This window comes from Equus quagga, chromosome 10 (assembly GCF_021613505.1).
Source record: "Equus quagga isolate Etosha38 chromosome 10, UCLA_HA_Equagga_1.0, whole genome shotgun sequence".
In the NCBI taxonomy this organism is placed as follows: domain Eukaryota; kingdom Metazoa; phylum Chordata; class Mammalia; order Perissodactyla; family Equidae; genus Equus; species Equus quagga.
This window is the reverse complement of record NC_060276.1, coordinates 79,407,203-79,419,918: the sequence shown is the minus strand read 5'-3', so window position 1 is coordinate 79,419,918 and position 12,716 is coordinate 79,407,203. Positions and strand designations below refer to the sequence as shown.

The following is a 12,716-nucleotide window of genomic DNA, read 5'->3' as shown; positions in this document are numbered from 1 at the left end:
GGATGGTGACTATTACAGTTGACCTCTATCTTAGTGCTTGCACGTTCCAGATTGGTCTCTCCCTTCTCTTTGCAGTGTACTGCATCTAAGACAAATGACTCCACTGAACAAAACCTCTCAGGTAACTCTCCCTCCCTTTTCCCCATCTTGCTAATTGGCTAGCTCTTTCTCCCGACCCTTCCAAGTAGCTGGCCCAAGTGGGCTGAAGATGAACACTGGTGCTCTGTGGGATGAGGTAGTAGATTGTATAGTTTTAGGGTCATACCCCATCTTGGAGATAACTATACAGTCTACTGTCTTTCCCACGGTGGTACACTTCCCCTCCGACATGCTCTGTTCAGGTTCTTGTTCTAATTATCCTGTGCTGCATTCTGACCATGTGTCCTGTCCCCTTTGGTGACCACCATGGTGTGGTACTTAATGAGAATACCTGATGACAGTGGTTCCCAAGTGCCAGTCCTTAGTGGAAATGAACAAAATAAGGAAAGTTTAATGAGTTTTTCAGAAAGCTGAATTTATCCAATTTGAAGGACTGTTTTTATAGCGATTGTATCCTTCCTAGTTCTTTGGTATCAGAATATTTTTATTAAATGATATCGATGGGATTTTTTTATTACTTGGTTAAACTAAAAGTTGGTAACCTTTTGTTAGTCTCCTTTTATTTTTTCTTTTTTATATATAAATTTTTGGGGTCTGTGGAATCTAAAAGTCTAGGAATGTTGTCTTGAGCAATCTGCTTTTGGGAAGGTAGCTCTGTGTGCTAAATGGTATTACTACTATATGCTTTCTATTTCTCTTTCTATTCTACTTAATGTCGGTAGCCATTTTGTGATTCTAATAACTGGTCCATGTGGTATTATTTGTCTCCCCCACCCCTATTTCCTCAGAACTTTCTTCTGCTTCCCTATACCCTCTGTCTCCTTTGGCACTTGAGTTGGGAAATGATTGTACCAAAGTCTACATGATATTTTTTATAGCAGTGGAAGAGGGTAGATGTCCTGGTGCCCTTAATCTAGCAAAAGGTCTTTGAAAGGATCTGTCATCAGGTAAAATGGCCTTTTGCCTGCTGCCCTTGCTGGAGGATTCTGCTCATGCCAGGGTGAGGTAGTAAGTTGTATTGTTGTGGGGTAGGGATTTTAGGCCCCAATTAGAAGATAACTATACAACTTACTACTTTCCCTGGTGTGTGGCATATTCATATTTAGTCTTGGCACTGTTGCTTCCGTCAGACAGAGTTTTGGATGTTGTTTGGATAATCAAGACTAGAAGAAAAAAAGGGAGGTGGAAGGGGACAGGTGATATTTAGGGTGAGGCATACATCATTATGAAGTGATTTGAACTCTTCCTCTTCCACCTGGGGCACAGAAAGGATTTAATTCTTAGGATCTACAAGGAGTTAGATCTCCCATTCTTGGAACTAAGATAGCACTGGGCCTTAGCCCTCATCCTGGGTATACCAGACCAGCGACAAGCTATTTCTAGGAGCAACTGGTGGTCGGGGGGAGTCCTGCATCACTGGCTGGGTGGGATACTTGTCAAGCCACATGTGCTGTTTGAGTCCTTGGCTGATTGCCCTTTAACAACCCATTGTCATTCTTTCCGAGAAAGATGGAACGCCTATGCCTGACAGCTACCCAACAACCCCATCTTCAACTGATGCAGCTACATCTGAGCCCAAGGAGACCCTTGTTACTCTGCAGCCCTCACAACAACCACCAACACTCCCACCCCCACCAGCGTTGGGAGAGATTCCTCAAGAGCTGCAGTCCCCAGCTGGAGAAAGGGGAAGCTCTACCCAGCTACTGATGCCTGTAGAACCAGAGGAATTGGGTCCCACAAGGCCAAGCGGAGAAGCAGAAACAACTCAGATGGAGTTATCCCCAGCTCCCACTATAAGTGAGTAGAATTTCAAGGTTTTGGGGGAGATAGGAGGAAAGAATGGACATCTTCGTAGTTTCTCTTTACTCTCTTACTTTAGAGAAATACTAGAAGTTTAAGTCCTCACATAGTAGGATCTCAGCTTGCTCATTAGCTTTCTTAGCTAAAGTGGAGGTTTCTTCTCCATATCCTCAAGTGATTATACATCTGAATATCTAATGATACTAGTAATGATGCCAACAGTTCATTGGGATAAGCACTCTGTTTCTGGGCTATCATGCCAGGGTTATTACTTAATTTCTTTAAAAACAACCCTCCAAAGTTGGGTCAGCCTGGTGGCACAGCAGTTGAAGTTCGCACATTCTGCTCCAGTGGCCCGGGGTTTGTGGGTTTGGGTTCCAGATGCGGACCTACACACTGTTTGTCGGGCCATGCTGTGGCAGGCGTCCCATGTATAAAAAAAATAGAGGAAGATAGGCACGGATCTTAGCTCAAGGCTAATCTTCCTCAAAAGAAAAACATACAAAGTAGATGGTGTTATATCCGTGAGTAAACTGAAACTCAGAAGTGAAATAATTAGCCTCAGATCACTAAGTAAGTGGTTGAACTGAGATTAAAATCTAGATCTGTGTGACTCTAAAGCTTGCTCTCCTTTAACAGTTCCAGGGATGGCAAGCACATGACCCCACACATAAGCTCTCCCATCCTGGCAGACACCATTTATCTCATGGCACTATTTCCCACTGGTTTGAAATGGGGCCTCAAAATTCTCAGCAGTGTTCCATCAGGGTAAATTGAAACCTGTTTGCCATCCCTGCTCTATACCATGCTACTTGTGATGTGCTCTGGAGAAACCTTAAGGTGTAGGAGTTTTCTCCTTCAAGGGACCTTGTTTGTTTAGATAAATAGAACCAACATGCATGTACAAATGGTGTTTGCAGGGAATCTGAAAGTGACAAGATCCCTTATCCAGGGTGCCTAGGGAAGATGTTTCATAGGCATGCCTGGAACACTGTAAATATTCAACAGATGATAGAAAGGGTTTGAGCTGAGCCTTTTAAAGCAGATAGGATTAAGGGGGAACATCAGGCCAGCGTAGAGTGAAGGTGGAAAAGTGAGAAATCTGATCTGGCTGCTTCTTAATTCGGCCCCCTCTTCCAGGCAGAGATCTAACCTTTCCATGTGACTTCCTCCTAGCCTCTCTTTCCCCAGAGAGAGCTGAAGATTCTGATGCACTGACAGCTGTCAGCAGTCAACTGGAAGGCTCTCCCATGGACACCAGCAGCCTAGCTTCCTGTACCCTGGAGGAGGCTGTAGGTGATACCTCAGCAGCTGGCAGTTCTGAGCAACCCACAGCAGGCAGCTCCACTCCTGGGGATGCCCCACCGGTTGTGACAGAATTGCAAGGCGGGGGTGATGAGTCAGGGGAACCTGCCCAGCCCCCCGAGGACAGGTAAGCACTGTACGAGCAAGAGGAGGACAGGAGATACTGGCAGGTATTTCAGGCCACGTTTATACTTGTTAAATAATGCACATGCTTGGTACACTGGGGAAGTCAACCTAGCTTCTATGAGAAAGGGGTATTATAGAGGAGTATTTTATAAATGGGGAAACACAATGCAGAGAACAATCTGAAAATTATTTCCTTCAGCTCTCCTCCTGCATCCTCTGAGAGTTCTTCCACCAGAGATTCCGCTGTAGCCATTTCTGGAGCAGATTCCCGGGGAATCCTAGAAGAGCCACTGCCTTCAACAAGCAGTGAAGAAGAAGATCCCCTTGCAGGTGAGCTCCATGTGTGCTCAGGCCATCCTGGGGCTGTTTAGGTTTCTAGTAGCCCTTGGCATGAAAATGCCCACCAGTCAAACAGTTCCATCCAAATGGAGGACAGCATTATATGTGAGAGGAAGACCAGCAGTTAGGAGATACTGACACTGCATAATGGAATGAGCCCAGGCTTTGGAGTCAAACTGATCTTAGCTCAAATCCCCCATCTACTGCCACCTACCTGTAGGACCTGGGGTCATTAACTTTCTGATCCTCATTGATACTGAGGGGGAGTGGTGATAATTACATTATGGGGTCTTGATGAAGGTTAATTGACAGTGTATTCATAGAACCTGGCACATAACAAGAGCTGTTCTGAGCCTAGGGAAGGTGGCTGGACCTCCTTTGTGTGTCCTGTGTCCTTTGCATGCAGTGAGGACAAACCAAGCTGGTTTCCCTCAAGCAAGGCTGTGTAGTTTCTTTCCTCCAGGGGTATCTTAGGCGTCGGTAGAGGTGTGAGTCCCTTCACATCTTGCATTTTCCCTCAGGTATCAGTCTCCCTGAAGGTGTGGACCCCTCTTTTCTGGCTGCTCTACCTGATGATATCCGCCGAGAAGTCCTCCAGAACCAGCTGGGCATCCGTCCACCAACCCGGACTGCCCCCTCAACAAATAGCTCAGCTCCTGCAGTGGTGGGGAATCCTGGTGTGACCGAAGTGAGCCCTGAGTTCCTGGCTGCCCTGCCTCCAGCCATCCAGGAGGAAGTATGTGAGCGGGGAGCTGGTGGGGCCAGGCTGCCTGGCTGTGAGTGTGCCCCCATTGACTTCGTCTGCTCTGTAGGTGCTGGCACAGCAGAGAGCTGAGCAACAGCGACGGGAACTGGCACAGAATGCCAGCTCAGATACCCCCATGGACCCTGTGACCTTCATCCAGACTCTGCCCTCAGACCTGCGTCGTAGTGTCCTGGAAGACATGGAGGACAGTGTGTTGGCCGTGATGCCACCTGACATTGCAGCTGAGGCACAAGCCCTGAGGCGAGAGCAGGAAGCCCGGCAGCGGCAGCTCATGCACGAGCGGCTCTTTGGGCACAGCAGCACCTCTGCACTGTCTGCCATCCTCCGTAGCCCGGGTACAGAGGGAGGCAAGTGGGAGGGCTCTGGAATATCTAGCTTTGACCACATGAAGCTCTGTTGTTCCCTTTTGTATTGCCTGAACCCAGCTCACCACCCCTTCCCCATTTCAGTTTCTGTTTTTCTTTCCTTCCAGCTTTCACCAGTCGCCTAAGTGGCAACCGTGGGGTCCAGTATACTCGCCTTGCTGTGCAGAGAGGTGGCACCTTCCAGATGGGGGGTAGCAGCAGCCATAACAGGTACCTTTGTCTGTGTTTTCACCTTGCCATCCCACCTCATGTCTACTACTAGTCCGCCTCCCTTAATTTATAGGTGGAGAGGCTGGATGACCTCTCTAGGATGTTTCCTTGAATGAGTTGAGGAGCCAGATCTTTGGAAGCTCCCTTCAGAAAGCCACACTTTGGGGTTAGTATAGCTACTGTAGACCATAATCACAAAGTAAGGCAGGCTAGCAGCAGGCACTAGCTATGGAAAGCTACCACAAGGAAAACCACCTGCCTCCCATGCAAATAGGAAAACAATGGAGCCACTTGCCTTGAGATTGTAGTGTCTAGGCTGCAGAAGTAGAGAGGAGTTCATTATTAAACAGGCTGAAGCAGAGTGGACCCAACATGCCAAAATGTGAAGGGAGTGATCAGTCCCTATACAGCACTCAACCCCTTGGTTGTCTATAGAAGGCAAAAATAAGCATCATCTCCTAAGACTTTAGGTGCAGTCCGATTTTACTAATTGGTGATACAGATCTGGACTGGAATCTCTACTCTCTTCTCAGTCATTGTGTGATGTAGGGCAAGTCACTTAACCTGTTTGAGCCTCTTGTTTGTCGTCTCAGAAATGGGCAATTCTCTAGTCTTTACAGCATCGTTGTGAGGAAGCTGTTGTAGACATTGTAGAGTGCCTGGTACATAGTAGGCACTCAAGAGGGCAGCTCTTCTTACTATTAAGAGCCCTTGGACTGGGCACCCTCCTTTCTGAAGCCTACTTGGAAGTGTCCAGTTCATCCCCTTCCCCTAGGCCTATGCGTGATCCCAGAGCTCTAGCTGAAGTGTTACCCAGAAGTCATGCTTCTCTTCCAGGCCTTCTGGCAGTAACGTGGACACTCTCCTCCGCCTCCGAGGACGGCTCCTCCTGGACCACGAAGCCCTATCTTGTCTCCTGGTCCTACTTTTTGTGGATGAACCAAAACTCAATACTAGCCGTCTACACCGAGTACTGAGAAATCTCTGCTACCATGCCCAGACCCGCCACTGGGTCATCCGCAGCCTGCTGTCCATCTTGCAGCGCAGCAGTGAGAGTGAGCTGTGCATTGAAACACCCAAACTCTCCTCAAGTGAAGAAAAGGGCAAAAAGTCAAGCAAGAGTTGTGGGTCAAGCAGCCATGAGAACCGGCCTCTGGACCTGCTGCACAAGATGGAGTCTAAGAGCTCCAACCAGCTTTCCTGGCTCTCAGTATCCATGGATGCAGCCCTAGGCTGCAGGACTAATATATTCCAGATCCAGCGTTCAGGGGGGCGCAAACATACCGAGAAACATGCAAGCAGCGGCTCCACTGTCCACATTCACCCCCAGGCTGCTCCAGTTGTCTGCAGACATGTTCTAGACACACTCATTCAATTGGCCAAGGTGAGGAGCTTGAAGGAACCCAGCTCCTGGGGACGGAAGAGGGGTGGCAGCCACAGCCTAGGTGAAATCTGAACTCTGAAGGAGGTAGCAGGTCTTTCTTAGCTGTTAGTGCTGAGGTCTGTATTATTTCTGGGAAATTGTCTGGTAAATAACTCGGTGGGTTTTTTATCTTCACTCTTTACAATTTTTAAGCATTATCTCATTCAGTCATCAAAACAACCCTCAGTGGTCTATATGATTCCCATATTACAGATGAAGAAGCTGGGATACAGAAATTTTTACTGGCTTTGTCATGTGGCTGTAAGTGATAGAGCTGTCTGGACCTAGAACTTAATTCAGGCTTCTTTTTAATAAGCATTGCTGCTATTTGTTGAAGGACTGCCTTGTGACAGGCAGTATGCAAAATACAGTATCTATTTTAATCTCAACAATTTTGCAAGGCAGGGTAGTTGGCCTCCCCATTTTATAACTACAGAGACTGATACTCAGGAAAGTTTGCCAATTGTCTGTCTCCCTACAAAGCCCCTGCTTTTTGCTCTCGGCTGTTTCACCATCAGTTGGATAAAACTCACATGTGACATCTCCCATGTTAGCAAAGTTGTCTAAAGGAGTGGAGAGTCTAGGAACCAGTTGTCTTTCTGTGTCAGGAAGCTGTATTTTCTACGTAGACCCCCTAGACCAAGCCTGTCCTTCTTTTCCCCACAGGTGTTTCCCAGCCACTTCACACAGCAGCGGACCAAAGAAACAAACTGTGAGAGTGATAGGGAGAGGGGCAGTAAGCAGACCTGCAGCCCATGCTCTTCACAATCCAACAGTAGTGGCATTTGCACAGACTTCTGGGACTTATTGGTAAAACTGGACAACATGAATGTCAGCCGGAAAGGCAAGAACTCTGTGAAGTCAGTACCAGTGAGTGCTAGTGGTGAGGGGGAAACCTCCCCATACAGCCTTGAGGCCTCTCCACTGGGACAGCTCATGAACATGTTGTCACACCCAGTAATCCGCCGGAGCTCTCTCTTAACTGAGAAACTCCTCAGACTCCTTTCTCTCATCTCAATCGCTCTCCCAGAAAACAAAGTATCGGAAGCACAGACTAATTCTGGCAGCAGTGCTTCCTCCACCACTGTTACCACCTCAACCACATCTACTACCACTACCACTGCTGCCTCCAGCACGCCCACTCCCGCTACTGCAACCACCCCTGTCACTTCTGCTCCAGCCTTGGTTGCTGCCACGGCTATATCCACCATTGCCGTAGCTGCTTCGACGACAGTGACTACCCCCACGACTGCTACCACTACTGTTTCAAGTAAGTGTGGATATAGGCTGGGAGCTGTGGGTTGTATACACCCACCTCATCCCCGTTCCCTCATCCAGGTATTCCTCCCTAAATGATAGCGATCAGCTTGGTTTGTGTTTGTGAGAGCCAAATGTGTTCATTCTCACCCTTGTCAGTCCCAGTTATCTTTCCATGTTCCCCTTGCTCCCTCTCCCCCTCCACCTCTCCGTCTCTCTCTCACACACACACACTCCTGTGAAGACCAGCAGACATTCACTGAATGTGACTTCCCCTAGTCTAAGCACCAAAAGGAGGAGAGAGAGAAAGTCTCTGTCTTCAAAGAATTTCCAGCTTGGTTGAGAGAGCCAGTTCTCAGAGGAAAGAGTTCAAGAGCAGGAAGGATACACTGTGAATCGGTAGAATAGAGTAGCCATGCCATCACAGAAAGTGAAGCAAATGAGCCCTGCAGTAGACTAGTAAGAATTATTTGAAGTAGCTTTTGAAGAAGGGGCTTTCAGAGGGGCTCTGTGATAGTAGGGGAACAGTTGAGAGAAATGTCTGGGATTCTTTGTCACTTTAGAAGGTACAGTCATAAAAGTTTTTGGCATCCCAAGTCATTTGGATTTGGCTTTGGTGGGTGGATCTTCATTTTCACTACCTTCCCATTTTGAAGCCCTGGACAGTTCAGCGACTCCTTGGTTCTGTCACTTACGTCTCTGGCATGTGAGTTTCAGAGGCTTATGGTGTTCCGTCTCTTTTCTCAAAGCTTGTACTACTACTAAAGCCAGCAAATCTCCAGCGAAGGTGGGTGATGGGGGCAGCAGCAGTGCAGACTTTAAGATGGTATCGTCTGGCCTCACTGAAAACCAGCTACAACTCTCTGTGGAGGTGAGTCCAAGCTCTTCTGAGCTCCCAAGGTTGGGGGAGACAAGGTAGATGGGGGCTGATAATATTTTAGTTCTCAAGTTGAGGCTTACTCCTCCTCCCTTTCTTTTCCCAGGTGTTGACATCCCACTCTTGTTCTGAAGAAGGCCTAGAGGATGCAGCTAATGTGTTACTGCAGCTCTCTCGGGGGGACTCTGGGACCCGGGACACTGTTCTCAAGCTGCTACTGAATGGAGCCCGCCATCTGGGTTATACCCTTTGTAAACAGATAGGTAATAATAAGAGTAAAGCATCTGTCTTTTTGGAACCTTCCGCTTAGGTGTCAACTTTTTCTGGAAGCCTTCCCTGAACTCCCAGGTTAAATCAAACTCTAATAGGCTTCTATAACACAGCTCTCTTCTGTCAGAGCACTGATAATACTGAGTCTGTCTTCCTCTGCTCAGTTGTTCTTCGAGAGCAAGGCAGGGCATCTCTCTCCATCCCCAATACCTGGCATACAGCAGGTAATCAGTGCTTAGTGAAAGAAAATGAGCATGTGTAGGATCAGCGGTGCCCTCGTCTCCATTCGGGGCATTCATAAGAGCCCTATGATGAGCCTACTGAGGCATCTTCGCCACTTCAGAGATGCACCTACACTACATTCAGGCTCAGGAATTGAGAATCAGAATAATATCCTCTGCCTTTGTGCAGTTTTTGTTTTTTGGGTTTTTTTTTTTTGGAGGAAGATTAGCCCTGAGCTAACATCTGCCGCCAATCCTCCTCTTTTTCGCTGAGGAAGACTGGCCCTGAGCTAACATCCGTGCCCATCCTCCTCTCCTTTATACATGGGATGCCTACCACAGCATGGCGTGCCAAGCGGTGCCATGTCCGCACCCAGGATCCGAACCAGTGAACCCCGGGCCACTGAAGCGGAATGTGCGCACTTAACCACTGCGCCACCGGGCAGCCCCTGTGCAATTTTGAGGGTACAAAAATTCTAACAACACTTGCAAATTATCTAGTTTCAGTCTTCTTCCTTCCTGTTTTATCAAGAAGAAAACTAAAACCTAGGGTGATAAAATGATTGAATCCAGGAGTAGAGCCAAATTTTCTTTGAGCATAGAGAGTATCTTTGCTCTCTTCCCACCCCCATCCCAATCATGAGTCTCCCCAGATCTCGGCTACCTGCTTGGTTATCTCCTTTTCACCTGAGATAATGTGAGAGTCAATTGGACTGTATGACCCAGGGTATTCTTTGCTGCATGAAAATTGTAAGGTTCTTCCAGAAGAGGTGTCTGACCTTTCTTGACTGCTAGCACTTATTCAACACCCATAGGCCAGGCAGCCTAGGCACTCTACTGCACAGTTATCTCCTAATTGTCAAAGCAGCCTTGTGAGGTTCAGCAGTATTAGTCTTATTATTAAGATGGGTAAGCAGAGTTTGCCTGAGATCACCACAAAAACCTCAGAAGTTCAAGGCTCCAAAACATAGTTTTTCTCCTCTGCATTGAGTTGCAATTTATGTAGATTCCACAGATTCTTTTTTTTTTCATTTTTAAAGATTGGCACCTGAGCTAACAACTGTTGCCAATCTCTTTTTTTTTTTTTTCCTGCTTTACCTCCCCAAATCCCCCAGTACATAGTTGTGTATCTTAGTTGCAGGTCCTTCTAGTTGTGTCCACAGATTCTTGAGGCTGAGTAAATTGGCAGTCCCTGGGTGGCTGATGCATGAGCACACATATGAACAGAGCAAAATTCCTGCTCACTCCAGGTTCTCTGCAGCTGAGCAAAGAGGATGGCCTAGGCAGGTTTCTTGGAAAGATTTGGCTTTCAGCCGCTTCGCCAGAAAAGTCTCTGAACACTTGCTTGCTTCTCTGCCTGCCCAGGTACCCTTCTGGCTGAGCTACGAGAATACAACTTGGAACAGCAGCGGCGAGCCCAATGTGAGACCCTCTCTCCTGATGGCCTGCCTGAGGAGCAGCCACAGACCACCAAGCTGAAAGGCAAAATGCAAAGCAGGTAGGTAGTAGCTGCCCATTTGGCTGTGGGTCTGGAATCTGGGACATTCTGAAAGGTGGCTCTTAATGGTTTCTTGGTTGTTGTGTTCCCCCCCCCCCCCCCCTTTGGTCAGATTTTCTTATCTGTCCTGTACACACTCAACCCTGTTTGTTCCAACTTGTGAGATTTCCTTCTGCAACCCCTGACCCCTCTGGTTGACACCAGAAGGCCCTGCTTGCTCTGGGTGTTTATGCTCTGATGCTGTCAATATACGCAAGCCACCTCTACACTATCCAGGTTTGACATGGCTGAGAATGTGGTAATTGTGGCATCTCAGAAGCGACCTCTGGGTGGCCGGGAGCTTCAACTGCCTTCTATGTCCATGTTGACATCCAAGACATCTACCCAGAAGTTCTTCTTGAGGGTACTGCAGGTCATCATCCAGCTCCGGGACGACACACGCCGAGCTAACAAGAAAGCCAAGCAGACAGGCAGGCTAGGTATGGAACTGGAGTGTCCAGTTGAGGGGCAGGGTTGGTGGTGGAGAACCCAGAGTCCCTGGAGGGTAGGACTTAATGTCATGTCTCCTTCCTGTTCGACCTTTCCAAGAGGAAGTGATGATCTTTTCTTAAAGTTTTGATGGCTGTATTCTGTATCTCGAGCTGTCTGCATAGGAAATTCATTAGAGCAAGTGAGAATTAAGGGGGAATGGGAATCTGGCAAGGAAATTGGGGGTGGATCTTTTGCTGAACGAGATTCAATTCACTGAGTGTGCTTCCTTTCTACTTCCTTGATCACTCCTGACTAAAACATTGAAGCCATGTTGCCTCAGCCGTGGCCTGCCAAATCCTACCTCTTTCCTCCTATCCCGCAGAACTCTCAGCTGCCACCATCCATCTGCCTAGCACCTTGTCCCCTGCCCTTATCTGTAACGGTAGCTCTTAGTGCCTGATGATGAGCACTCTGAAGCTGCCTGAGCTAAAGCTCAAAGATCTCAGCAAGATGCCCTGTGGCAGCCCAGAAGACAGGAGAGAGAATATTGGGCATTCCCTCTTTCTACATTTTATATCTTGCCTTTTTTCTTTCTCCCAGGTTCCTCCGGTTTAGGCTCAGCTAGCAGCATCCAGGCAGCTGTTCGGCAGCTGGAGGCTGAGGCTGATGCCATTATACAAATGGTACGTGAGGGTCAAAGGGCGCGGAGACAGCAACAAGCAGCAACGGTTAGCATGATGCCTGTGGCCCCTCATTCATTTGTCTCCCCGCCTTTTCCCCACCACATCATCAGTGGGGTTTCACTGCCCTTACTTTGTATGCTTTTGCATTAAGTTTGCTATATGAATGCTTCTGGACAACAGGGTTACTTTCTGTTGGTGTTTTCTTTACTGTTTGTTCATTGGTTTGTTCATTTGGTTCGATTTGATTTAAAGCTTGGCCATCATACCCCACTCCCAGCTATCCAGTCAACAGTGGCGCTTTTGCAAACTGCATAATGCTTAAGTGTCTGGGTTCTGAGGGGATGTGGGATGAAGATTTTTCAGGCTCATGGAACAATGCAGGTACATTAGAGACATCTCAGGAATCCTGCCCGTGAAAGTCCCCCAAACTTGGTACACATCCCATGCAGCCTCTTCTGGCGATGGCTAGTCCCTCCATCCTGGCCTCTGCCTCTATTCTCCATACTCGCTTGGCACCTAGGCACTCAGGCACTTTTAGGAGCAAACTTTCAGGTTCCTAGGTAGCCAGCTCATTGTTGGGATCCCAGCACAGATTGCCTGCAGGAAAAGCCTGGCATCACGTATGTATGCTGTGGCAGTCTCTCATTGTTTTCCTGTCCTTGCAACATGCAAGTTACCTTCCCGAGATTCAGGAAATAAAGGTATCCTGAGGCCTGGTTTTTCTTTGTATATAATTACTGTTAGACATACAGTATGATTTCATCGAGCATGCTGGGAACAGCCTAGAATTTGAGGGCCGTGACTCCAGCAGGGTAGAAAGGGAAAATAGCTATTATTCTGGAGTATTTTTTCTGGTCAGTCTCTTTCCTACACCTGATAGGATAGATGTTGGCTTTTTGAATAATCCCACTCATCAAAGGAAGCACTGATTCACCTATTATTTCCCCTTTTGTGAGCAAACAGAAACAAAGAGCAAACCTACTTTCTGCCCATCTGAGTTTATATG

General features: G+C 47.7%; 1 protein-coding gene across 10 annotated transcripts in view; it reads left to right on the top strand.

Moving 5' to 3' along the window:
- The window catches only part of HUWE1 (HECT, UBA and WWE domain containing E3 ubiquitin protein ligase 1), a 145,983-nt gene that overhangs the window by 125,696 nt on the left and 7,571 nt on the right, over positions 1-12,716 (top strand). For 8 of the 10 annotated variants that reach the window (XM_046673123.1, XM_046673122.1, XM_046673126.1 and 5 more), the window contains 14 exons: positions 76-121; positions 1,609-1,896; positions 3,076-3,331; positions 3,530-3,660; positions 4,191-4,405; positions 4,482-4,770; positions 4,908-5,010; positions 5,848-6,394; positions 7,100-7,703; positions 8,440-8,561; positions 8,674-8,830; positions 10,424-10,556; positions 10,833-11,035; positions 11,628-11,755. In XM_046673123.1, coding sequence (XP_046529079.1) covers positions 76-121; positions 1,609-1,896; positions 3,076-3,331; positions 3,530-3,660; positions 4,191-4,405; positions 4,482-4,770; positions 4,908-5,010; positions 5,848-6,394; positions 7,100-7,703; positions 8,440-8,561; positions 8,674-8,830; positions 10,424-10,556; positions 10,833-11,035; positions 11,628-11,755 — 3,222 coding nt within the window. The remainder of the gene's footprint in view (positions 1-75; positions 122-1,608; positions 1,897-3,075; positions 3,332-3,529; positions 3,661-4,190; positions 4,406-4,481; positions 4,771-4,907; positions 5,011-5,847; positions 6,395-7,099; positions 7,704-8,439; positions 8,562-8,673; positions 8,831-10,423; positions 10,557-10,832; positions 11,036-11,627; positions 11,756-12,716) is intronic. The other 2 variants (XM_046673125.1, XM_046673127.1) reach the window with 2 other exon arrangements.